The following is a 27,938-nucleotide window of genomic DNA, read 5'->3' on the forward strand; positions in this document are numbered from 1 at the left end:
CTGAGGAGGGGCAAATGCCCGAAACGTAGATGTATAGCAAAACGTTCTAACTGAATAAAGATTGAAACTTGCCTAGTGTTGAAGAAAAGTCACTTCATTGTGCCAGTAAATACAAAAAATAATTTATGATTTAATTGATAATATTTTTAGGTCATTAACTTTATTTAAAAGTTGTTATAATTTTTAAATCAATTAAAAATAAAAATAAAAAAAAGTTAGCTGAAGATAGGATCGAATCTAGATCGCCCGCGTGGCAAGCGAGTTCGCTACAGAATCAGCCATTTCGCTGTGCTGCCATAGTGTAAAATCGACCAGTGTATGAGCTGCGCTTAAAATTTTAGAGCCCTTTTTCTCAGAATCTTCTGGCTAGTGCACTTTACAATTCTTCTGGGTGGGCACCCTTGAGGTATACTACTAACCTGTGAAGTCTCATCCCAAACTGAATTTCTGAGACTGTAAGGTCCCCTTGTAAGATTATAATTATTAAATTTATCATGAAATGGCATCCTAATCACTATCTCTTGTTAAATTACTTCATATCTAATTCTTAAGAACCTATTGTAGCCTGATAATACAGTGGTTCGTTTGGTTTGACTTTAAATCTTATTTATTATTAAAACAAATTATTATGTTTAAATTTTAAAATGTAAATGAAATAAGTTATGAACTAAACTTTTGTTTTTTAATTACCCAAATGTACACTATATTTTATTATATATTTTGTTTTTGTCATTTAGTGTTATTTTAAAACATTTTGAATACAGTTAAAAATGCTTCTTAAAAATACTTTTGGTTTACCATTAGTTTACAGCAGTGGTGCCCAAACTACAGCCCCCAGAATAAATCTGGCTTGTGATACACAATCCAGTCTACAAACATATTTGATATATCACTTAAATGATAGAAATAGGCCTAATTTGGTATATATGGAATATACCAAATACTTGTGGCCTACCTATTCACAAGTTATGCACAATTTGGTCCACCAGTAAAAAAGTTTGGGCACCACTAGTTTACAGTGTTTAACTCTTTAATTAAGAAACTGTAGATATTTACATTGTATAATGTTGAAAAAAACATATATTTTAAAATTAACAGAATATAATCATAGCAACATTACCTGTACAACTGCTTTAGAACCACCAACTTCTAACACTTGTCCAGTTCTAGCAGTTCCATCAGCAAGAATAAGGCGAACAATTTCTGCATATTTTGGAAACTATAAAAATAACAGTTCTTTAAAAATGAGAAATATTTAAAGCAAATATACTTTAAAATATAATTTTTGAAATTTAAATCTAACATAACTTTAGTCATTTACTAATGATAAATAAATGATTGCCTGATGTAATCTGGCAATCATATGGTATTGATCTAAAAATCAGGTTAATGGATGTTTATATTTAATAATTTTAGTTAAATTGTAAAAATTTTTCTTTAAAAGAAACAAAAACTACCAGCATCAGAAGCATGAGAAAATAGTAGTGGAACCCCAGTTAACTAACATCCTGGTTAATGACCAAATCGGTTAACGAACTATTATTTTGCAAAAATTTTGTCTCGAATAACGAACTTAACGGCTTTTTGTGTCAAATTTATAAGCTTGCCAACTTTTAGGGAAAATCAGTTAATTGTGTGTCGGTGATGGTCTAGGGTCCATTCGTACGTTGGTGGTGGCAGAGGAGACAAAGATGACAAGTATTTTACAGTGAAAATCATTTATTAGAACGAGAAGATGCTTACATATTTGAGGTGGTTGGAAATGACTTATCTACAGTATTTTCTCTCAGCACTGAGGAGTGGCGTATCGCTGGTCCTATGATAGTGCAAGTTGATCAGTCGTAGCCCCAGAGCGGACAAGATGGGTTTGCTTGGTCACAGAAGTGATGGTAGGTGACAGAGCTGCAACGACGGAGCGGTTCACGAGACACAACACAAATTTTAACAGGCACGACTTCAGGCTTAATCCAGATGAAGACAACACAAATTAATCGCCATAGAATTTTTAGGAAAACTGCATTTTGACCTTCATATTGTTAGAATCCAATACTAGGAGACGACTCTTTTGGTAATATTAACAACTTACTTTATTGGTAACACTCACATACAAAGCAAAAGAAAGAAGAAAGAGAGCTTTGGAAAGCCCACCAATCGTATATATATAGAGCTTGTGCGCCCTCTGGTGGCTGAAGTCGTACAATATTTAACACCACCCCTCAATTTCAAAAGGTTTACATTATGAAATTGCATTAGTTATGCATTACACAATCTGATGTCTTGAATATACCCAGATGTTTTCTAAGACAAATGAATCTTCTTGAACACAATGCNCAATAGTTCTCCTATTCTGTGTGATCTGTGTTCATTCCTTTTGAATGGTAATCTAGTAGCTTTGCCCTTCATGCATGGTCCACAAGGTTGGTTGGGGCATGGCAGATTCATTACTTTCAGATCACGGTAGTTTAGGTGGCCTAATCTTCTATGCCACAAGTCATTTGCTTCCGTTTTGAGGCATTGTATATTATTTCTTATGGTAAACTTTGCAATAAACAGGCTTCCTGTAAGTGGACAATCCATGTGAAAATCTCTGTGCATTATAACAGCCTTTTTTCTTTCAAAGATAACCCTTTTTCCAGTGTCATTGATTTTTATTACAGATAACAAGTTATGGGAAATCTTTGGTACAATGAGAGCAGTCAGAACAATATTTTTATTATTATAAGATAGTCTTATCTTGCCTCTTTTTTGTGCTAGAAGTTTTTCTCCATTTGCTACATTTATGCTTATTGGTTTGGTTAAACTTTCTATATCTGTCATATAAGTAGCAGTATTCTCTTGAACTAGGTGTTCTGTTGCTCCTGAATCCAATACGAAATGTATGATGCTTTGTTGTCCAATGTTTGCATCATGTTCCATGTTATATGCCACAAAGGATATTTCCATGCCATGTGATGTGATATTTGCTCTTTCTTCATAGTTTCTCTGGTTACTTCCATTATTCTGATAGTTGTTTCTCCAAATCCTTCTACTTTTATTTCCACCACTTTTCCTTTTCCCTCTGGCATTATGGCCTGAGTGAGTACTCTCTCCTCTTTTAGGACAATTATATTTCAAATGTCGACGATCTCCGCAAATAAAACAACCTTTATTTCCCACTCCTATAAAACAAGGGAGACTTTCAGTCTTCTCTCCATGTTCCGAATTTTTAAATTTAAGTTCGGCATCTAATAGCCTACTTTTTACGAATTCCAAGATTACACTAGTCGTCATTGTCTCAAGGGCCGTTATTACCGTATCGTATTTTTGAGGCATAGTTAGAAGAAGGTGGCTTACCTTGTCGCTATCTTCCATTATTGTGCCGGTCGACTCCAACTCCCTTATGAGTCCGTCAAATATTACAAAGTGATTCTGTAAGTCATCATCTCCGCACTTAAGTGACAATAATTTTCTTCTTATATATAGTTTAGAAAATGTACTTTTTCGTTCAAAGACGTTCGTAAGAGATTTCATCATTTCTCGAGCTGTTTTCGAATCTTTAACATATTCTAAATGTCTGTCCGTTAGACACTGTATAATTATGCTTCTGGCCTTGGCGTCTCTTTCGATGAATCTTTTCTTTTCTGTCTCAGTTATTCCATCAGTCTCTATTACATGTTCACCAACGAGGTCTTTTACCCCTTTTTCTTCTAAAATAATTTCTACTCGAAATCTCCAGTTAGAAAAGTTTCCATCCCGTAATTGCGGTAAGGTGGTCGCCATATTGCTTTCCATTGTCTTAACGCTTAAGACTGATTCGTAAAATCCTTTTTTTTTTTTTTTAACTTATTCGTCGACTGATTTGGTGAAGCTATTTGTGCTCTTCTGGGCCCATAACCTGTTAGAATCCAATACGAGGAGACGACTCTTTTGGTAATATTAACAACTTACTTTATTGGTAACACTCACATACAAAGCAAAAGAAAGAAGAAAGAGAGCTTTGGAAAGCCCGCCAATCGTATATATATAGAGCTTGTGCGCCCTCTGGTGGCTGAAGTCGTACAATATTTAACACATATTCAGGGTTTTTATAGTATTTTTTCCTTGAATCTCACCTTACGATTAATCTGCGTCCCATTCCTCGCTTCCCGATTGTTTTCTTCTTTGTCTCCAGGTGAAAACCGAAACCAGATCAGGTCACGAGAAAGGTTTGTTCCGAGGCGTTTATTTGACACCTGTTTTTCGATTCTGATCAGAGATTGTTGATAAACCTATAAACCTTTCGCTCATAATTTAGCCTATTGTTTCTGCTATCTGTCATTTTAAAACTTGAACGATCGATGTTTTTATACTCATCAAATCTTTCCCTTTTTCCGAAAATTTAACCTAGATCGACTGTTTATGAGCACGTTTTCCTATATTTTCATTAAAGAAAACCCATTTTACAAATAAAATTACAAAATACTGACGGCTAGAATGGATTAATTATATTTGCATTAATTTCTATGGGAAAAATTGCTTCGGTTAACAAACGGACTCGTGGAACTAATTACGTTCGTTAACTGGGGTTCCACTGTATTTGAATATTTTAATAATGGAAATTAATTGCTTGAATTTTAAATAAATATAATAAAATTAATTCAAAACAAATGTCTGGTAATTAAATTATTTATCAAAAATCTCAAACAAAAAGTGAGTGAGTTTGTTCTTTTGTCCTACAAATTATTTATTTATTTAAAAAGTTTGAGTATTTCTAGATAAATATTTAAATATTTATTAATAGTTTTTGTTGCTAGATTTTATAGCAATTAGCTACATTAACTATGTCTCTCTGCTTCTCAAATATAGAATGTGTTATGAATAATCAACAGTCAAGTATATTTAATTATAAGACAACTACTTCCAGATATTTTGAGCAATTTTTTAAATGAATTATAATTTGATACTAAATTTTGGCAAAACTGCCATCCTTACCATCTCACTTACTGGCAACACCATCATTTTGCCTGTTATTGCTCCTAACTTTCAGTACGCTGCAGTGTGAATTATGGCCTCTTCTACCTTAATGTCAATATCTAGGAAGTGTACACTTCCTAGATATTGACATCAAGGTAGAAGAGGCCGTAATTCACAATATTCTTTCACAATATTATCATATTGTGAAAGAAATACCAGACATCAAAGTTTTTGTCAACACTATGAATGATAACACATATGGATTACCATAGAAATAGAACAAGCACACTAGGTGAATGTACACTTCCTAGATATTGACATCAAGATAGAAGAGGCCGTAATTCACACTGCAGTGTACCGAAAGTTAGAAGCACAGGGCATATACATACCAGTAGGGTCATGTGACCTACCACAGTATAAGGTTGTGCCATTTAAAGCCCTAATTAAGAGAGCACACACACGCTCTTCTACTGAGTGAGCCCTACAGTTGGAGTTAAGGCTTACACATCGAATAGCCTCTGAGCACGGATACAACAACCTCATACGCAAGTTAATACATGGATACCAAAACCCGGCTCAAGATATACCACAAAGGGAGGAACAACAAGATTTAGATAAGATCATTCCAGTCACTTATAATCCATATATTAGAGGGCTATATGGCAAGATAGCTAAAAAGAACTGTATTCGTATCGCCTATAGAAGATGTGCTTCGATATTTAACATCCTAACCAACGGAAAGATCAACCAGATAAGGATAAGCTGTCAGGGGTCTACAGCATACCGATTATAGATCGCAGATGCGATATAAGCCTTGTATATGTGGGCTCCACCAAACAATCCTTAGAGATTAGACTGAAAGAACATGCTGTGGATATTCAGAAACAAAGGAATACGGCGGCTCTGGCAATTTATGCGTCGGATCCAAATATAGACCCTAAATTTAAGAAATCCAGAATTATCCGCACCACACGGCACATACAACATTCCAAGTGGCTGGAGGAGGCCAGCATATATTTAGCTAACCTTAAGGATAATCATTGTATCAACCATAAAGTTACACTATCAGTAGCCTGGCAAGCGCTTATGAACAGTAATTTATGATAGCCGTATTGGAATCGACTGCACATGATAAACAATGATGTAAAATGGAAGCGTATATTCAAACGTACATATTTTCGAATTTGAAATTTTACGAGCTGCATTTCCATCAGAGATTCAAAATACCTGAAGAAGAACTGTCATTGGGGTTCAAAACATTAGTAAAATCTATTTTTGGTTGGTTACGAGTTTTAGAAGAAGGAGAACACACCGGTAATGGGTTAGGAAGAGTTTTTGTTAGTATTCTCCGGTGTTGGGATAAAGATGTGTTGTTATTCTAAGTGGAATATGTTTGCAATCTCCAGCATCATGGGTGTCCACAGAAAATTTTCAAAGTTTAGAAGGAAATTATTACACCAATAAATTTGTATTTAATTATTTTAGATTTTTTTTCACAAGTAGATTATACAGGGTGTCTCAAAAGTCCCCATACAGTGACACAAATCAAGCCCACCAGTGGCTGAATAAATAAAACCATTGAAGTTAGTAACACTGGTAGTTGGTCATCAGTTCATGCCAGACCAATTGGCTGGCCATCATGCAGTGTTCTGGGTTTTCTTCATGTGTCTAACACCTAAACAGAATCCAGTTTCCACATAGGAAGTCCTGCTAGAAGTTACCCTATTTGCAGATCACCCATGTGTTCTGTTGCTTTACTCTGTCAATCCACTGACAAAGGTTAATGCTGACATTTTAATGTTTTGTGAATAAAGTTATATTTCACCTTTGTATGGATGGAAATTTTTGAGACACCCTGTAGAATACAGTATTACATCAATACAAAGCATCTTATAGTTGAGAGTGTAAAGCTATATATCTTAATCACTTACAATTATAATTTATGGAATTTTTTCCTCAATCCACAAAGGGATTCCCTCTGTTGATGTTCAATCCAGCATTTATTTTTAACCTAACAGAATCAATTTTACTGTTTATGAAGAAAATTTAATAATAATAATAATTGTAAATGATTACAAATGTACTTGTATCTTTCCTCAACAATGTTATAAAAAACAACATTAAGTGAGGACTTTCTGTATTACTTTTCAGCTAAATATTATCAAATATGTTGTTAAATGTACATATATTTTAAGAAAATTAATATATAGTATAAAGGTCATTCAAAAAAACAAAAAATTAATGATTTACCTTAACAGAATCCAATATTACTAATGGGCCATTGACTCCAGTGACAGTCCTATAAGCTATTAACATAAAAACACAATTCAAATTTTAAAATAGTAATTAAATAATAAAAATTTCAAATTCTAATTGAATTAAAAAATAATAAATTTATGAATTAATCTATGTTCAAGTTAAGTTATTTTAAAGTAAATTAATTGATATATATATATTAAAGATTTTTATCAAAGATAATGAAAAAATCTAAAACAGTATTACAAAGATAAAGTGCAAATTAAGAATAGTTTAATTTTTCATAAATTTAGTTTAAGTTGCTACTTCTATAATATTACAAATTTAGTATTATGTATTGTTATACAGTATTTTTAAAAGATAAAAGTTTTCGTATGTAGTTCAGCCAAATATGGGAAAAGAGAGACTTTTTTAAACTCTTTCAGCCCTGTGGGCATTAAAAGGGCTTTTTTCAATGCCTACTGTAATATCAGCTAGATGATTGGCTAGACAGGGTGCAGCATATCCAAGGTGAACTGTCCATGAAAAATTCTCAATGCTTGAAAGTAAGTCCCTCAGAACAATCAGATAACACTTTACCACTTTAATTAACCATCACTTCAACATATAAACCAAAAATTAGAGAAATATTTGAGAAGTATTACCATTAATGATATCTACTAAACTGCTAAGAATTGCAAGTACCTATGCTGGATATAAATCTAACTTGTAGAAGTACACATTTACATAAGTTTTCATAAACTTATTTTGTTCAAACATTCGTAACACAAACTTCTTGCCATCAAAATCAGTTTAACACAACTGTGAGTAGCAGGGGGTCATTGGGTCGAACCCTAATGACCATTTAATCTGCACGGGTCGGGAAGACCCGCTCTCGGTTGTCGGATGGCAATAGGAGGGCTGAAAATATGAGTGGGGAGGAGTTGGAAGTCGTGACCAGGTGTCCAAAAGACTACACGGGTTTAAATTAACGAACACATTTAATAAATAACTAAGAAAATTTACACAAAGATGTTAAATACAACATATGTGAATCAAGATATAAATAGGTATTCTAAAAACTATTCTAACCTAACGCTAAAATCCGAGAGAGAGCTCACGTTAGAGAGAGATAAATTATAAGCGCAAGGGTTTACCTCAAAGACAACGTTCTCCAATTATAGGGCGTTAATAAAACACTCTGTGATCTTCGACTTGTTTTCTGAGGTTCCTTTGAAGGTTATGTGGAGCGATGTCCTTCTACGGTGTATGCTCCGTCGCTCCTAATCTGTAGAAGGTTCTTCCTGGTGAAGTTCGCTCGAAGGTTTCTTCTGTTAACCTCTTTGAGGAGTAATTCCGTCGTATATGGAGAGAATAGAAAAATATTCAAAGTTTTTACCTTTGCATGGAGCGGCGATTATGAGCTTCGTAGATCCTGAGAGTGCTGGCAGATCTTGCGTCGATGTTTCTTCCCCGACGATCGCTCTTGAGGTTTGCAGAGGGGTTTCTTCGGCTTAAGCACCCTGGCTCAGCGCCGAGTAGAAAATCCGACCCCTTTATATACTCTTTAGCGTGGGAAAATCTGCTACTCTTTTGACAGTTCTCCAGATTTATGACAGTCTCCCCCGTCGTGGGTGACGACAATGCAGACATCGCTTGACCAATTAATGTTAAATTCGTCATCACCTAGGGAGATGACTTACCATTTTAGGTAATGTTTCTCATCGTACAGATGACCTTTTTAGGAAATCTTCTATACTATATCCACACCCTGCGGTTCTCCGGGGAGCTTCCGCGGTTGACCTAGACGACTTCGTCCTTCAAGGTCAGTTAATTGCGTTGTTTCTAACTTTGTCCGGGGACTATTCCTCGGGCAACGGGGTGAAAATGGGAGAAATAATCGGAAATAACGGAAAGGGGAAAAGTCTATTCGACTTTTTATTCTTCAAAATCCTTATATGACATCCAGATTCTCACACTATCCCCCACTTTTCTAAAAATCGCTCACCTTTTTGGTGTGATTTTTCTTTTTCGTTGTGGAATCCGAGATGATGTTTCTCATCCGGCCGAAGGCAAAACTAATATTCGCAACAATTTTGGCTACATCAGGTAGGTTGCATTTTCCTTGGTTGCTTGTCCCTTTGCTTCTAAATAAATATTGCCCTTTAGACGATATCCGACGTATAGTGGTGTCGACCTTCGTGGGACCGGAAGAACCGTATATTTCGTTGGCTTCCGACCTGGGTCGTTGACCTGAAGCATTCTATATAGGTTCCTTTTCCTTCGGATTTCCAATCTCTCTCTCTCTCATTCTGTTCTCTAACGCTATACTCTACTAATTATCCTAATTATCTCTAAAACTAACTTCGCGTCGCGTATGCTTTCGAAAAACAAAATGACTGACATTCGCGTACATTCTAGAATTCCGAGTCGCGTTCGCGTCACAAAATGATAAGAGGTGGTCGAGTAACGCGTACAATTTTGTAAGAAATCGACATATATACCTAATAACAATGACCAACTTGAATATGGGCTCCTTCATCAGACCGCTGGCTCGTCCAGTCAGCTCACTATAAAGTTTCTTCACTACCGTCAGCCTTATCGTATACACTTCCGGTGTTCTGTCTCACTTTTCTCTCCATTCTTTTCTCTCCTTCTGAATCGAGAAACTTAACTAACTCTTATTTCCTATCTGTCAATTTTGGATTTTGCCGAACCGCGATTTAAATTTTATTCGATTAATATAATCCATCATTCCAGCAAATAAAGATTCTTCCCTTAACAGCGGTTCGGAAGGGCTCTTCATTTCCTCTCTACCCAACTCTCGTGTATTCCGCTTTTCTGCTAGGAAAGGATATCTAATTTCTTTTTGGTTTAAATTTTTCTCCTTCCGTGGAGATTGAATTTGGACAGGAATGACGGTAGAATGTGGCCGTCTTCCTTTCTTTCGCCGCGACTTTCTCCGCGCGAAATTTTCTCGAATTATTGGAACGGTTTCCTGCTTGGGCAAAGTAATGCTTCGCTTTTTAAACTCTTTTTTCGCTTTTATGCGATTTGGCCTATAGGGCAACCTATGTTGTGTAACTATTGGCGTATTCATTCTAATAATACCTACTTTAGCGGGTATTTCTCTTTCTTGTCTCCTTACAGCGCGGTGCGGTGCCATCGCCGAACAAAAATGCATCATTTTCCCGTTAGGTAATAAAATATGTTCCTTTGAGCTTTCTATATGAAATCCATGTGCATTAAGAATATCGTTTCCTATAATTCCTAGACAAGGACCTGTACTGTCCGGTCTAACTATTCTACATGTATGAACGAATTTATACCCTCGGAATTTAAAAACAGGTGAGACTATACCTAATGTTTTAATCTTCTCTCCATTAACTCTATTAATCTTTTTCTTACTACCAAATTTTACATACCCTTAAGTTGATTTGCCAATTCATTCGATATAATTGTACATTCTAAACTGGGATCTATTTGCATCTTGACCGGAATATTATTAATGTATACCAAAACAATGGGTTTTTGTTTCGATCGAATCAATCCGATTCTTCCTATTCCCTTATTTTGTAGCTTTTTCTCGCTAAAATTCTTAGCATGTTTTATATGCGAGTGTTCGCTTGCTCGACAACCCTTGTCCTTAACTGAACTACATGGGATATATGTCAAACCTATTCTACCTTTCCACTTCGTCTCTTCTGCATCCTGAAAATGGATATCTCTATGAGTTCGTGGTCGTTTCTTGGGTAGATTAATATGTCTTTCCGAGTTATATTGCGGATTAAAATATTCTCTATTCAAATTTTCTATTTGCGCCGCAAGATCTCTTATCTGACTTTTTATCTGCTCCCAATCTTTGGAATGAGCTTCTGTGACCGTTCTTATAATTCCGCGAGGAGGGTTTGTTAATTCCTCAATTGACTCCTCACTAATCGCTACCTCTAGTGCTTCATCAAAAGTTCTTGGCTCTCTAGACATGACACGTTGTTTCAACTTCACATTTATACCATTCAGAAATTGAACTCTCAAACGTTCGTCTAATTCCCTATCTTGTATTCGCCGAATTATGGCCCTTTCCGCTTCGTCTGTTCCCTCGTGTGAGATCTCTATCTCCGATGCCAATGCCTGCAATCTTACTGCGTATGTTTGGACATCTTCGCCTCTCTGTTGCACGCATCCATAAAATCTATTCAATCTTAAAGTGTAGGGAACCCGTTCAAATCGTTCGATCATAATTTTTTTAAAAGTATCAAAATCCTCAACCTCTTTTATTCGCCTATCTTTTCTAACAAATTCTCGCGCTATTCCTGTCAATTTAAGCTTTGCGACAGCTAAGATTTGCGCTTTAGACCAAGCTGCAATCCTCATTACATCGGCAAGAGTATCGAAAAACTCTGTAATTTTAGTTCCAGACGGATCACCCGAAAATATTGGCAATAAGGGAATCATTCCCCCTAAACCTCCTATTGTTATGGGGTTACCTGCTGGAGTGATACGAGGATTTTCACCTGCTTCTGCCATTTTTATGCTAAAATTTAGAATTTAGAAACTTTAAAGCAAGTCCTTATGACTTTTTAGAAACCTGTTTAAGGCGGACAGCTTGCTTTCCGCGGACCCTGTGTAGACGGACCTGTCAGATACGACAAAAATTCCACTCCTGTAAACCTGGTGAGTTTTTATAACACCTGGAATTCAGAGATCCCTACTCCTGTGATACCAATATGTAGTTTCTACGGGAGGTTTTAAGTTCTGAGACCCCACTCCTGGGTCACCAATATGTGAGTAGCAGGGGGCCACTGGGTTAAAGCCTAATGACCACTTAATCTGCACGGGTCGGAAAGACCCGCTCTCGGTTGTCGGATGGCAATAGGAGGGCTAAAAATATGAGTGGGGAGGAGTTGGAAGTCGTGACCAGGTGTCCAAAGGACTACACGGGTTTAAAATTAACGAACACATTTAATAAATAACTAAGAAAAATTACACAAAGATGTTAAATACAACATATGTGAATCAAGATATAAATAGGTATTCAAAAAAAACTATTCTAACCTAACGCTAAAATCCGAGAGAGAGCTCACGTTAGAGAGAGATAAATTATAATCGCAAGGGTTTACCTCGTAGGCAACGTTCTCCAATTTAGGGCGTTAATAAAACACTCTGTGTCCGTCGCCTTGTTTTCTGAGGTTCCTTTGAAGGTTATGTGGAGCGATGTCCTTCTACGGTGTATGCTCCGTCGCTCCTAATCTGTAGAAAGTTCTTCCTGGTGAAGTTCGCTCGGAGGTTTCTTCTGTTAACCTCTTCGAGGAGTAATTCCGTCGTATATGGAGAGAATAGAAAAATATTCAAAGTTTTTACCTTTGCATGGAGCGGCGATTATGAGCTTCGTAGATCCTGAGAGTGCTGGCAGATCTTGCGTCGATGTTTCTTCCCCGACGATCGCTCTTGAGGTTTGCAGAGGGGTTTCTTCGGCTTAAGCACCCTGGCTCAGCGCCGAGTAGAAAATCCGACCCCTTTATATACTCTTTAGCGTGGGAAAATCTGCTACTCTTTTGACAGTTCTCCAGATTTATGACAGTCTCCCCCGTCGTGGGTGACGACAATGCAGACATCGCTTGACCAATTAATGTTAAATTCGTCATCACCTAGGGAGATGACTTACCATTTTAGGTAATGTTTCTCATCGTACAGATGACCTTTTTAGGAAATCTTCTATACTATATCCGCACCCTGCGGTTCTCCGGGGAGCTTCCGCGGTTGACCTAGACGACTTCGTCCTTCAAGGTCAGTTAATTGCGTTGTTTCTAACTTTGTCCGGGGACTATTCCTCGGGCAACGGGGTGAAAATGGGAGAAATAATCGGAAATAACGGAAAGGGGAAAAGTCTATTCGACTTTTTATGCTTCAAAATCCTTATATGACATCCAGATTCTCACACAACTATCAGATGCAAGATTCAGGCAAAAATCTCTAACAAATCTCACTATATTCATAAAAATTACTCCAATTTCGCATAAATTAACAATCTTCTGATATTGACTGTTGAACACAAGATTGTGTTATTAATTAAACACTTGGCTTTTTTCCATCTTTATTCAGTTGACTGAATAAAGATGGAAAAAAGCCAAGTGTTCAACTGAATAAAGATGAAAAAAGCCAAGTGTTTAATTAATAACACAATCTTGTGTTCAACAGTCAATAAATATTAAAAGATGGTTTCAGAAAACAAAATCTTCTGATATAATGTAGATCTCATTTTTTCTAATCTTAACAGAATTTAATCATTCTTTCAATGTACTGGAATTGGACCAAATATTCAGCATTATTCAGTATTCAGCTATATTTGACCACAAAGTAACTATTCGGTATTTGGCCAAATACTAAACACATGTATTTGATATTCAGATAAAATTCTTTCTGAAAGTTAAATTATTCATCTAAATAATCTCATTTTAGTTGGGGAGAAAGAGGATGAAGAGGAGAAAAAAATAAAACAGAAAATAAAACAAACAATTTTTTATTGTGACATCATAAAAATTTCTGCAATTTTTAATCATATTTTTAATTTAAAATATATGCTCTCCATTTCAAATTAGTGGCGGCTTACCCTTTTACATCATACTTTTCCTGTTAGCAATAGAGTTTGCCAGTCATCATCTATTTAACTCCTTTCAAGGGAAACTTTTTGAATTAAAATAATGTGACTTCCAGTTTGCACCATCAGTTCATATACAGTAGACCCCCTATAACATAGGTTCCTATAGTTCAGATTCCTATATCATGGCGAAAAAATTGCGACAGTATTCGTATAAACATGATAAACAACTCCTATAATTCGGTAAAACGTCATCGCTGACTCGTGTCGCGACAGGATTGCACAAACCTTGCATTTAAATGAGCAGCAGACCTAGTAAAAACTACTTATTATTTAACGTCCATAAAAATTATATTTCTATTAATGATGTCTCTAAAGTTCAGCGAATTTTTCGCAAAAAAATAATTTATCGGGAAGCACGTGAGCACCATTCGATGACAATTTCCACAACAAAAACAAGCTTAAGCAACGGTGTGGTTGAACGATGCACAGTTGGTAAGTAATCCTACAATTTTTTGTTTATAGTATAGTTTATATGGATTATTCCCAAAAAATTATACGTATTTTAGAAATGAATCGATTAATTTTATGGAAGAAACCTTTCAAACAGCCATAGTCCATAAACTGCATATGTGCCGGGCTGTGATTGACTGGACTCGTAAAAGCTGGATTCATAAAACTCGGAACGTATCTACCGTGTTATAGGGGGGTCAACTGTATAGTTAATCAGGGCCTTCTGCCCCTAAGGTTCCATATCTGGTCTTGGCTTTCATCTATCTAATTCCATTCTCAAGATCAGCACTGTAACTAGCCTTTTATGTGCCTGGTGCAAGCTTCTGTAACTATGCCCCAAAACTATGACTCAGAACTTGGTCCAGGTCATTTCTGTGTCCTGTGCCTGGTCACTGCCCTAGTTACAGCACTGCTCGAGATTAAGAAAAGACAGATAGACGACAGTGGGAATTTGTAAGTCTACAATTTTTCCAAATTGCATCTTTTTAATTGAGCTACAATTTTTTCAAATGCAACCCAATTAAAAAGTAATGGATAGTCTCTATATAATGGCATAATGAACAAATTTAAAAGTTTTGATGCATTTGCACCAAGAAATTCTTAAATATAAAATAAAATAAATTATGTAAAAACAATGTTAATAATATTGTTTGCACATAATTTGTTTTTTAACACTGTACATAAACTTCATGTACTTTATAAAATTTAGTTGAAACTAAAGGTGCAGTTATAGTTTATTTTAAAATTTACATTTGAATTCTTTTAATATGATACAAACAAATTTGAAACATCTGGAATTAGAAATAAATTGTTTTCTGTTATCATCACAGTTATTTGTGACTCATTTATACTGAATCTTAACATTTAAATTTTAAAGATTCAGTTTTATATTAGATATTTCCTATACACAATACAAAGTAAGGATTAAAACAAAAATTATTATGACATTGTCACAATGCCAGACTGCAATTTTTAATCATGTTTTAATTTATTTAATTTAAAATACATGATCTGGATCTCAAATCATTAGTGTCTTGCCCCTGTACATCATACTTTTCCTGATAACAACAGAATCATGTGTTATCTATGTAACTCTGTTCTGTGCAAAATTTTTGAATTGAAATCACAAACATCTGGAAGTTTATGATTTCTATAGAGCTAATTGAAGTCTCATATCTGGTCTCAACTTTCGTCTATCTAACACTGTTCTCAAGATTAAGGAAGATCAGACAGACAGTTGGACAGATGACAGTGGGAATTTATAGGTCTACAATTTTATCAAATAATAAAAAAAGTTCTTATACAACTCTATTTTTACTACTACTACAATGAAAAAAGTCATACATTAGTTGTTTTTATAATTAAATACACAATAGTGAAATATTTTAAAAAGCAAAAGCATATAAACAAAGTACATGAATATCATTAGTTCCTGGAAATTTTAACAACTGAAATTATAAATTAGAACTGTTGTTCACTATAAATAATTATAATATAATCATAACATCATATTTAATTTTTTGGAATAATTTATTAATAGCAATTTTAGTAACAAAATACAGTACACACAATTAAACCATTTTCTGATGCAGGGATAAATAGTCAACTTTAGTCAAGTAATGTTGTTTAAACATTAAAAATAGCAGGAAAAAAAAGCTTTGAATATGCTGTTCTTACAAAAATAAATAAATAAATAAACCAAGTAACATTTATATTAATAGTAGTATAAAAATTTTAGAGTTTATTTTATGGAAGAAGAGAATCATATATATGTACTGTACATCCGGAAACAGAACAACTTCACTTAGGGCTACAGTTTGAAATTCTAATATGGGCCCTACTCCTTGCTGCAAAAGATGGTACTCAAATTTCCCAAAAATGCCTTTCATTGTCAAAAAAGCAAATAAGAATCACCGGAACCACAATCAAAACAATTTTTACCCGACATGTTTGAGCCCTTCGGTCACAGGTCCCAGTTTATCCAAACCATTACAAAACAATTGTACAATAGTTCTTCCAATGTTCACATCTGTGAATAAATATTAATTGACAGTTTACATATAAATTTTTTATACAAATGAATGAAGCCGAGAGCTAACTTTTTCATAATCATCACCTTCATTTTATTTCTCGTCTTTTAAATGTTTTTGACAATTTTTTTCAATCTTAATTATTCCTGGTATAAATAAATAAATAAATAGAACTGCTAAAACAACTGAATATATGATAGATGCTAATACAGTACTAGATTTCGTTATGGAGAAAATTCAAGAGAAAGAGATTTTAATAACATATTCATCAAGCCTATATATTATTAAATTTCACACACAATTATCTGAAACACTTTATTTAAATTTGATTATTTATATTGATTTATGTAAGATCACGTAACCAAATTTATTTGCAGATTAAATAACTTACTTAATCTCGGCTGAGATATATAATCTCTTTTTACGGCCATGATATGTTCTTTGGCTTGAGATTGCGACAATTCTCTCATTTTCCTCGGCTTGTTCTTCGACGACATCTTGGAAAAAACTGAGTTTGCGAAAACGATCGGTAGGAGCGCTGATAACACGTTTGCGAAATCCTCAATTACGGTTTGGCGGCAAAATAGAAAAACGTGTTGTTTTCATTGTTTACGCGTTCTTTGTGTTATTTAAAAGTTATTTAAAACTTAAATAATATCCATTACAAACGGAACAAGAAAATTTAACTTTGAATCGAAATGAAAACAATCTAGTTATTTTACAATATAAGTTTTATTTGTTAAAGGAATAGTACCCGTTGAGATATTCGTTAACAGTTGTAATTAACGCAGGCTTAATTATTAAGTATATTTAATATAAGAATTTTAAGTAGTATTTATTCTTTATTAATAATATAATAATGCTTGAATATATGTATTTTTAATAACGTAAGAGAATTTGGAAGTGAAAAATGGATGGAGATTCTTATGACTTTATGGAAGAAGGTGAAAATCAAGAGGAATTAACAACACCTGGTGCAGTACTACAGAAATTAGAAGAGGTATTATTTGTGTCTTCATAGATTAAAAATAAAGTTAAAATCTGATAGCTTGAATTGCTAAGTAACTAAAATTATAGGCTTTTAGATCATTTCACCTAATTTGAACTTTAATGTAATGTAGAATTTTAAAAATTGTATATGCAAGTAAACAATTTGAAAAATCTGAATTTTATACATATATGTATATATATAAGCAGCATTGTAGTGGTACTAGGGTGTATCAGGGCATCATTCTGGTACTTTTTCTTTAAGCAGGTAAAGCCCTTTAACTTTGTGAGCATCTAGGTTGGGCTTTAGATTATGTATCTTGACCAAAAAAAAACTGAGAAAATTGCTTCTTATACAGTCTTTTGTGTAGATTATGAATATTTGGGTAATTTTTGACACATTTAAGCCATTTTGCAGATATTGTGCCACAAAGTTGCACTTTGCCCACACAAAATTACATAGATGGTGGTGCTGCCATAAACAGTGATGATTCAAACTCAGAGTCCCAGTTAGCACTCTGGCACTTTTTAATTTATGATTACACCCCTGTATTTATGTTATATTAGAACTGAGGTCTATTATTCTTTATGCAAAATTTGAAAAATTTTGATTTCAACATTAAAATCTAAAAGAAATCTGTTAAATAGTAGAGCTGATCAACTGACCAATATTAGATAAATTTTTTGCAAAATCAATTACTTTTAATTTTAAATTTTATCATTTATGATTGAAAAAGTAAAAAATTGGCACAACACTAATAATACTAATAAAAAAACAAAACTACCTGTTTTAGAAAAACAAAAATATTTAATGACACACTCGGAACCAATTACAATGTGGTAACAAAACAACAAAAAAAACAAATGTTTTCAAATCTTTTCTGGGCTCTGCATCAGGTTCTTAACCAATTCAAGATGGTTATTCATATATGGAATAATGTATGAATTAGTGACATGCACAACAAGTCGGTCTGCCCAGACACAATGAGTGGCTAGAGCAAGTTGTAAATCTGTGTAATTGTGCGTCATTATCATTAATCTGAATAGTTACTTACAAAAATATTTATTAAAAAACATTTTCAGCCTCATATCAGGTGACTTCAGCATAGATATGAATAAAATGTGATAAATGTTAATAAATTAAAATATTTTTAAAATTAACAATTCTGTAGAGAATTTTAAACAAAAATGTTTCAATACTTAGAACTAAAATCTAAGTATTCTAATCAATTATTATTTGTGATAAAGGTATGGTTGAATGAAAGTCTTGCGCCTGAACTTTTGCCATATGAAAGTGAATTAGTTGATTGTATGCTGGATCAAGTACAACATATGGAAGAAAATCTTCTTAAAAGTTCTAAAAAAGCTGATTTCCGTATAATGATTCATAAAATGGAGGTAAAATTTAATTTAGCATCTGTAATTATAGTCTCAAAAGTATAAAGTATAAAAGTAAATACAGTGGGTGATCGGTTAACAAACATAATCTGTTCAAAGACAATATTCGATTATCAATTTTCCTTAGATTTTTATGGGAATTTGATTAATTCATTCTGGAGATTCCAAAAAATGAATAAAAAATTATATAATTTATTACTACATTTATTTGTATGTAATAACAAACTAAAAGCAATCTCTCCTTTTTTTTTTCATGGATGGCACATCTTTGTTTCTCAGATGTGATTTTTCATTTATATCTGTCTTAGCTAAGATTGTCCTACTGTAGACCTGTTGAAGCCATACTGTACAGTAACATCAGACATCTTCTTCCCACTCTTTACTTTGGCTATTATCTCTTGCTTAGTTTCTATAGTGAACACAATTCATGACACTCCACTCTTTTTAGGTGTCATAATATTATCAGTCTTTTTAAATAAAAAGTTCAACAGAGCATGTACAAAGATTCAGAGAACAGAAATCAACCAGTGCAAAAAAGATTAACTTTTAAGTATATAACTGTGAAAGTTTCATAAACCATTCATAGATGCTAGTAAAATATAGGTTTATAAATTTTAAACACAGCATCTCTTCTTCTTGTGTTTGTTCTGTGAGATGTTCATTATCGAAACATAAAAATCTTTTGTGAAAGTATTTGTTGTCCAAACTATTTGTTAACTGATCATCCACTGTATTAAAATATTTATTGTTATCAAGAAGTGAATGTTTATTGTCCAAATATAAGTTGTAATTTTATGGTAAATGTTGTTTAATTTTAAGTATGATCAATAAATTTAATTATATTTTTTTACATACTTTATAATAAACACAATTGATATATTTATTAAAATATGAATTAATTAATTGTTCATTCTGTTTAATTATTTCTATTTTGTAATATTTTAGTTGACTCGCATAAGTTACATCATCAATAATTATTTAAGAATTCGATTAAAGAAAGTAAGTATTACTATAAAATTTTTATTTTGATTTTGACTGTAATATTTAATGTTTATGATTTATAGTAAATACTAATTCTGTTATTGTAAGTATCATTTCTCACTAAATTATATACATTAAAGTAATAAATGCATCAAACAATTAATTTTATAGATTGAAAAATATGGAGCACACTATTTAGAAGAGGTTAAAAAGAGACCTGATTTAATGTCTTTAAATGAACAAAGATTTGCAAAAAGGTAATTTGTTTCATTCAAAATTTTATAACAAAACTTTTTTGTTGAAAATGAGCATAAAATTGCTGTAGAGAACTTATTATCCAGAAATATAAGGTGACTGATTATACAGACTTTATTATCATACACACTTCATTATTTCAGAACTCCACAAAATATAAACAATGGAGTTGTGTGTTATGTTTTTCTGTATTATTAATGGAGTTAAAAACTTTTCAAAATTGCATAGAAAGCTGCTTTAACTGCTTTGAATTCAATGATTTGTCTTCAAGAAAGCTTCTGGAAACATAAGAGCAAAAATCTTCATATAACATCTGTTTCATATTCCATTATGCAGACTTTTTCATTAACCATCTACATCAACTGATGAAAAAAATATACAGAAAGAAAGTATGGCAATCAGTCAAAAAATGACCCCTTATGATTTTTACATTTTTGGGCTCAGGACACCTTGAAACATCGAGATACGCAAAAAAATTTGGGAGTTTTTTCTATATGTCTATATGTTAGAGTATATATGTGGGAAAGGCATGATTTTGTTCATCCTGTTTAAAGCATAATAACTCCTGTGCTTTTTGTTGAAAATTTCTGAAATTTTGCAGGGAGGTTTGTTTATTAGGGGGAATGATGCTATTAAATTTTGGTGATTAAAGGTCGAGAAGGGTGGGAAATAAAGGAGGTCATGTGTATCTCCTGTAGGGTTGGACTTAATGACAATTTTACTTTTTATTATTTACAATTTTTTATGAAAGTCATCCCTACCCTAAAAATTAAGTTTTTTGCCATTTTATAGTATTTAAAAATATAAAAACTTTTTAAAATAAAATATCATAACAGATGACATGCAGTTTTAAATGTTACTGGGAAAGTTAAGGAACTCATTACTGGATTTTTTAATTTTTAGTGTTTACTAATAAAAGTAAGGTAAAAAGGTTAAAAAATAAAATAAAAAATGAAAGAATTACTTACATCTTTTCCATACATCCACCATAATGCAAGCAGGTGAAATGCATAATGAGGAAGGGTTGTATGTTTTTCTTCTGGAAAAACAACTGTTTTCTGAAACCAAAACACTCCTGTGTTATTTAGTGCACTCATCCCTTTGAAAGTACTTCCCCTTCAGGCTGATCACTTGCACTTGGAATTGGTGCTGTATGTAAGAAAAAAAATACCATCCTCAGAATGGGGTCACACCTGACAAAAGGTTAATAATAAAATTAAAAATTCAAATAATATGTAAGTAGAAAATAAAAATACTAAATAAAATGGAAATCTACAAGGAAATTTAGCACAGATGCATTAATTACTGTGATGTGGATACCTTAGAAACAGCATGGTGATAAAGGGGATTGTGTATATCTCCAGTAGGGTGGACTTAATGACAATTTTACTTGTTATTACCATTTACAGTTTTTTATGAAAGTCATCCCTAGTCTGAAAATTAGGCTTTTTGCCATTTTGTAGTTAAAAATATAAAAAGCATGGAGGTTACTATACGAAATATTTTCATTTTGCATGTTAATTTATTTAGCATTTTTACTTTCTAATTATATATGACTTAAATTTTTAATTTATCATTAATTTATTCTTTAATAATAATACATTGTAATCACATATTCAACTGTTATTGTTCGTTTTTCTTTTTAAATCTAAAATACATTTGAATAGAATTGTTTGATTTATTCAGATTGACATATCTGCTTCTATTGTCAATCAGATCAAAAACGTTTTTGTTTTAATAAGTTTTATTGCTGGAGTTTTGCACATATTCTGACTCTAAAAAACCAAATTTGTATATAATAATTATAAAGATTAAAGTTATTAAGATTGTAATGTATATAAATTTTATACAGTAATACCTCAGTTTTTGTTGACTTTGGTTATCATTTGTTTCGTTTTTTGCCGATTTTTTCTGCAAAAAATTTGTTTCGGTTTTTGTTGGATCGCTCATGTGATCTCGCTGCTAATTTTGCAAAAACAAAAGGTGACCCATGCATTTTCCTGCTCAGCGTGGCATTGTTTTTCATTGTGTGAGTATTACCCCTCATGTCTAGCCAAACAATTCCATTGCTTCCTTTCCTTTTCAGAGCCAGTAGCCCTCCAAATGCCATGTTAAATGTTCATTTATTCTTTACATCAGTCTTTTATATTCATTTTATAATAATTTCTTATTGTTTTTAGTATTAAACACTATATTTATGCTCTATAAAATGTGTTTTTGGTATGTATTTTGGAGTGTCTAGAATGGATTAATTGGATATACAGTGGTACCTCAGGATACGAAATTAATCTGTTCTGAAAGGGAGATCTTATCATGAAAATGTCATAAGGTGAGTCATTTTTCCCCATATGATTACATGTAAAACCAAATAATTCATTCCAACACGAAAAACACACTCAAAGCTAAGTAGTACATTAAAAAAATAATAATAACTATAGTAAGGAAAACACTGAAAAATGCGTTTTGTAGTTGTAAATGTATAAATAACCATAACAGAATAATAATTGATTTAAAAAAATGTAGTTTTATTTACACTTTATTTTTGAAGATAGATGACGGTGGAGGTGTAAACTGATGGCAGAGGAAAGGGAGAAGGGAAATGATACTAAACCTTAACTTACATAACACAATGTAACAATAACTTAAAAATAACTTAACACTAATCTTTTAACTTTTGTGTTTTATATATTTTTTAAATTTTTTATTCACTGCTTTTTGCTTTCTTTCCTTCACTTCCACCAGCACTTTCACTCAGTGGCGTAGCGTGGGTGTCAGCCACCCGGGGCAAAGGAAAATTTCACTGCCCCCTTATTTAGGTATCTCAATTTAAAAGACTAAAATTCAGTTTCATCACAGAATAAGTAATGAAAAATTTCATGCTCATTTCAATCGGTTTGAATCGTAGGTGTGACAAATATATGAAATCAAATAGTTCAAATTTTTACAAGATATTATTATTATTTATTGTGAAATTTTGCCGCCCCCTAAAAATGCTGCCCGGTGCAGGCTGCCCCTGCTGCCCCCACTAAGCTACACCACTGCTTTCACTGGATAGAGGTCGCTTGGTAAAATATCTATCCAAAGAGGTTTGGCTTTGCATACTTTTTAAAATGTTTCTAAAATGACTTAGGCAAATGTCATTAAACTGAGCAGTAATACCGTGGAGCAAAAATATGTTTGAATTTCATGTCGTATCCTGAAAAGTTCGTATGCTGGGGCGTTCGTATCCTGAGGTACCACTGTACATTGATTCATATGAAAATAATTGCCTCAGTTTTCATTGGTTTTGGATTTCGCTGATTGTTTTCAGATAGATAATCAATGAAAACCAAGGCATCACTGTATATTCTATATCAGCCAGTCTTGCAGATATTTCACATGTTTTTGTTATTAAAATTTACCAAAAATTAACACTATGCAGGATATTAATTTACATGTAATTGTATTTGCATTAGATTTATTTAAATGAAGCCTAAATAAAAATAATTCAGGTCATTAAAAGTTTAGGCACTGAAAGTTGAAGTTTAAGTTAGAGTAACTTGCAAATGATCTTATACAGTACAGCATCGATTATCCGACTCAGTTGGGGACTGGGATTGGTTGGATAATTGAAAAGTCAGATAACCGAAAAGTATGAAAAAATTTATTATTAGTGTAGTATATTATTATATCCCATGTAATTAGTATATTAGTATATTGCTATTAACCTACTTCGCGTTGAATTTTCATCGATGTTAAGCCTAACAAAAATTTTTTAAAAATAATAATCATTGCTATTGTATCGTTAAAAATTAAAAAATTAAGCCTTGTTTAAATACTGGCTCCCTTTCATGGTTGAGCCAGTGTTGCCAGCTAAAACATGTAAAAGTACTATTAAAGTAGCCAAGACATAGCTAAATATTGTAGTGCCACATCACTAGCAGACATTTGAATTTGCTGACTAGAACGCGGTTGGTTAACCGAGGTGACGGTTAATCGGGGGTTGGATAATCGATGCTCTACTGTAGTTGAGAGTCAAATATTAAGAATTGACTGAATTTATTTGATTTTTGGTTACAAGCAGTAATATCAAAACATGTTGTTTTTATTTTAAATAAATTTATATTATTTTTTGTCATCTACATATTAAATATAAGTTAGAGCAGATTTATTCTTTGAGGAAACTTGGTTCATTTGTGTTTTTGTATTTTATTTACATGCTAAACAATTATTTTTATCATATTTTAATGGATTTTAATATACAAATAATTTATGCACCAATAGAAAATAGAAGAATATAATGTTTTTTAAAAAGTTTAAAAAAGCTTTAATCAAGCATTTTATTTAATGAACAAATATTCAAATAAGAGATTATATAAAACAAAAAATTATTGAAAGTATACAGAGCTTAGCATCATAGTAGTCATAAATAAACTATGATGTCAAGTTCTATGTTCATCCTTTATGTAAATTGAACATAGAACATTGATAGTAAATGTTTTTAATTTATAAAAGATTGCAAAATATTGAAAAAATATTTTTTTTAATTGTTAATATTCAGTTGTTTAATAAAACTTTTTATTCAACAGCTGAGAGATTAACAATATAAAGTTATATCTTCAATGTTTTGCAGATTTTGTAATTTCAATATCTTATAAACAAACATATATGTAGTATATGTTTCATGATTTGCAAATTTAAATAGAATACAATGTATTTATTTATACTTTTATTAATACAGTAGATTTTGCATATTGTAATCATGGATAATATAATTAGAATTACCATTCTCAAAACATGCAAGTTCCTTCTTATTTTTTCAGGTTGATTATCCAAAAATTATCAATTTTTTTATCATTGATATTTGATATATAATTAATTTTGATGAAAAATAGACAAAAAATTCTCTACACATTATTTTTTTCTAAGAATAAAATAATTTTTTCTGAGCTCAGCAGCTTATAAAACTATAACATTTCAGAAGCTGTCAGAAACAAGTTACAGATATGCTTTCAGATACCAAAACAAAATGAAATTATCCTGTCAAAAATAACTAAATAATTTTTGTATCATAATGTCATCTATTGGAGAAATAGTGAAAAACATATAACAACAGTGAATAGATCAGAGACTTTAAAATAAAAATTTCTAAAACATTTTTCACACCAAACATATAACATACATCAAAGCCAAAAAAGTGATCACTGTACATGGATGTACAAGGTTGTCAAAATTAAAACTTCCCAAACTCAGAGGACTCTGGAGAGTGTTCTATTTCTTGAAATGAAACATTTGGACAACAGGTACTGTACTTTAGATGATGCACTCACCATTTATTAAATAAAAATATTTTGTAAAAGAAGTCACTGATAGGTGGTGTGGAGCTATGCAAATCATGGTGACAAATGTTCAATATGTGCTCCATTCACAAAAGCATGTTTTCCACTTCTGAATGCAATGAGTCTACTTTAATCACAAGAGCATGCCAATGAGCTCAGTCCTTTAGATCTGACACAGATGCATTTCTTTCACGATAGACCTGGTCTTTCAAAAAAAATTCCATAGCCAAAAGTCATATGGAGTAAAATCAAGTGAACAAGGAGGCTAAACTGTTGGGAAGTAATGACTGATTATCAATTCATCTGTGAAATTCTACCTTAACACATGTTGAACAGAACAAGGAATATGGGATGGTACACCATCTTTCATGAATATAGTATCATGAAGGCTTTGTTGAAGCTCTGGGATCAAAAAGTCATTAGCATGTTAAGATACCATTCTCCAATAATGGAACAGGTTTGGATCCCAGTTGTGTAACTCCAACACCACCTATGTGTGACTTCTTGTACAAAATTTTTATTGAATAAATGGTGAGGGCATCATCTGAAGTATCCATTGTCCAAATGTTGTTTCATTTCAAGCAGTAGAACACTCACCACAGCCATCTGAGTTGGGGAAGTTTAATTTCAACAATCCTGTATGTGATGCAACAGTGACTGAGAAGGAGTTAATAAGAATATCAGAAATAATTATAGTAACATTAATAGCATTAAAAAAATTCTATTAGAAGTAAAATGTATTTGATTTAAATCTGTACTTTTTACTTTTGTAAATTTTTTGTCCCATGGAGATTATTATTATTAAACAAAAAATTAAAGACAGTCTGCCCAAAAGGGGGCCACCATTTATTTTTTGTGTTCCAGACTTTACATTCACAGCAACAGACCTTCCTTTATAGGCTACATGCTGCCAGAATTTAAAAAACAATCCTTTAAAAAAACGCAATTACATCCAATTAAAAAATCTTTTTAAAAAAGGAACTGGTGTTATACAGACGTCTTGGGAGCTATAAAGGAAGGTCTGTCGCCGTGAATGTGAAGTCTGGAACACAAAAAATAAATGGTGGCCCCTTTTTGGGCAGACTGTCTTTAATTTTTTGTTTAACTGTACTTTTTAGTTTATTTAATGTTGTTTGTGCTTAATTTATGTTTAAAATAGCAGGCAGACTCAGCATTGCCCAGGTTAAAAAAGGAAGTAAGCTTTTAATATTGTTTTTCCACTGGTTAATATTGACACACAAAAATCATCTACATCTGAATGCACTGCATTCAGATGTAGATGATTCAGCATTTAATAATCATAGAAATATTGAATCACAATTTTGAGTTTTATTTTCATAAGAAATCATGAAATTCTCAGTCCCCAATATCTCCAAATTATGAACAGCAGGAAGTATGTATGGTACATTGGAATAGGAATAGAACTGTCCCAGTGATTATATTTTGGTGCATTTTAACGAATAACTAAGCAGAAGTGCCATTTTAGTAATTTTAAATCATACTATTAGATTCTTTTCAGTTCTATACACATTTCTCTTTTAATTTCTATAGTGGACAAACCAAAACATGCACATACACACACAAGGAGATTGATGACATTCAGGCACTGATTTTGAAATATAAATGATTAAAACTAACTTCTAAGAAATTCAATAGATAAGTAAAATTTTTTATCAAATTTTACATTAATAATATTTTTATTACATAACTGTAATAAACAAAACAATAATGTAACCTTATATATTATTTGAAGGGAAAGAAAGATGATTTTAAATTTTTTATTTATTGTTAATCTACGGATTTTAATTATTTTACAGTTAATGTTAATATCCTTTTAATGTAGAGTCCATAAAACCCAAATTTTAACTGCATAGACTTATTTACTTCTTTGCTTAATGTTATCATTTAGTTATTGTTATCAACATAGGTAGATGAGTTACAAAATTAATACATTTTGCAGCTTCTATTATTTGTATTCTTTGGAAATTGGGTGCAATTATTATTCAAGGGTAACTATTAATGAAATAAATTCATAACGTTTTCACTTTCTTATTATTCTAACAACAATGCAACATGCAACACACTCGCACTTTATTTTAACATAAGCTAAGAATGATGATGCAGAGTATAATGTGTAATTTTTCAGTTTACCATAAGCTTTATCTTCCTCAATAAACAGTGTACTTGCTATTAGAGAGTACTGTCTATAACTTTTCTAATCTTGCAGCTGTGCTGTTTATTAGAATAAATATATTTCTAAAATAGTTTATGTTATTGTTAAATAAAATAATTTGTTTGATAAGAGACGTTACTTTTTTTAAATAAAATAACTTCTACTTTTTGCATTTTTAGTTATATTACCAGTATTAAAAGTTATTTACATAATGTTATCCTGCAACATTTGCCATTGAACATGCAAAATTTGGATATGGCTGCTGTTGGTAAGCTCATTTAAAATTATTTGTTATTGTAGAGAATGCAATATGCAATATTAATTGATAACCCACACTTTAAATATGAAATAATAAGCATGATAATATTAAAATTTGATGATTAACATTTTTATTTATATATAGGTCAAAAACCTAATGTTGATAGTTATGTTTTTCTGGAAGCAAAACAAAATTGTAATGGAGTATTGTTAGAAGAGGATACAATTGAAGGAAGGTAAGTGATTTTAAGTCATATATC

General features: G+C 32.3%; 2 protein-coding genes across 4 annotated transcripts; one reads left to right on the top strand and one right to left on the bottom strand.

The window, feature by feature from the left end:
* Window positions 1-1,105: 1,105 nt before the first annotated feature.
* On the bottom strand, window positions 1,106-16,831 carry LOC111613391 (V-type proton ATPase subunit B-like). The gene is made up of 3 exons (XM_023354738.1): window positions 16,700-16,831; window positions 7,183-7,238; window positions 1,106-1,219 (listed from the first exon to the last, which is right to left on the bottom strand). The coding sequence occupies exons 1-3, from the start codon at window positions 16,803-16,805 to the stop codon at window positions 1,106-1,108; spliced, it is 276 nt and encodes a 91-aa protein (XP_023210506.1). The 5' UTR covers window positions 16,806-16,831.
* On the top strand, window positions 16,764-27,938 carry LOC111613390 (DNA replication complex GINS protein SLD5-like). Of its 3 annotated transcripts, none has more exons than XM_023354737.1 (7): window positions 16,764-16,837; window positions 17,203-17,308; window positions 18,544-18,693; window positions 19,639-19,692; window positions 19,846-19,931; window positions 27,600-27,688; window positions 27,824-27,938. In XM_023354737.1, the coding sequence occupies exons 2-7, from the start codon at window positions 17,219-17,221 to the stop codon at window positions 27,916-27,918; spliced, it is 564 nt and encodes a 187-aa protein (XP_023210505.1). In that variant the 5' UTR covers window positions 16,764-16,837; window positions 17,203-17,218; the 3' UTR covers window positions 27,919-27,938. The 3 variants fall into 3 exon arrangements, with proteins under 3 accessions (XP_023210505.1, XP_023210503.1, XP_023210504.1); XM_023354735.1 differs by lacking the exon at window positions 16,764-16,837 and adding an exon at window positions 16,874-17,112 and having other exon boundaries at window positions 17,201-17,308; XM_023354736.1 differs by lacking the exon at window positions 16,764-16,837 and adding an exon at window positions 16,874-17,086 and having other exon boundaries at window positions 17,201-17,308.

The sequence above is a fragment of the Centruroides sculpturatus genome, unplaced genomic scaffold, assembly GCF_000671375.1.
Source record: "Centruroides sculpturatus isolate CEXI.00-Female unplaced genomic scaffold, Cexi_2.0 scaffold1974, whole genome shotgun sequence".
Taxonomy (NCBI): Eukaryota; Metazoa; Arthropoda; class Arachnida; order Scorpiones; family Buthidae; genus Centruroides; species Centruroides sculpturatus.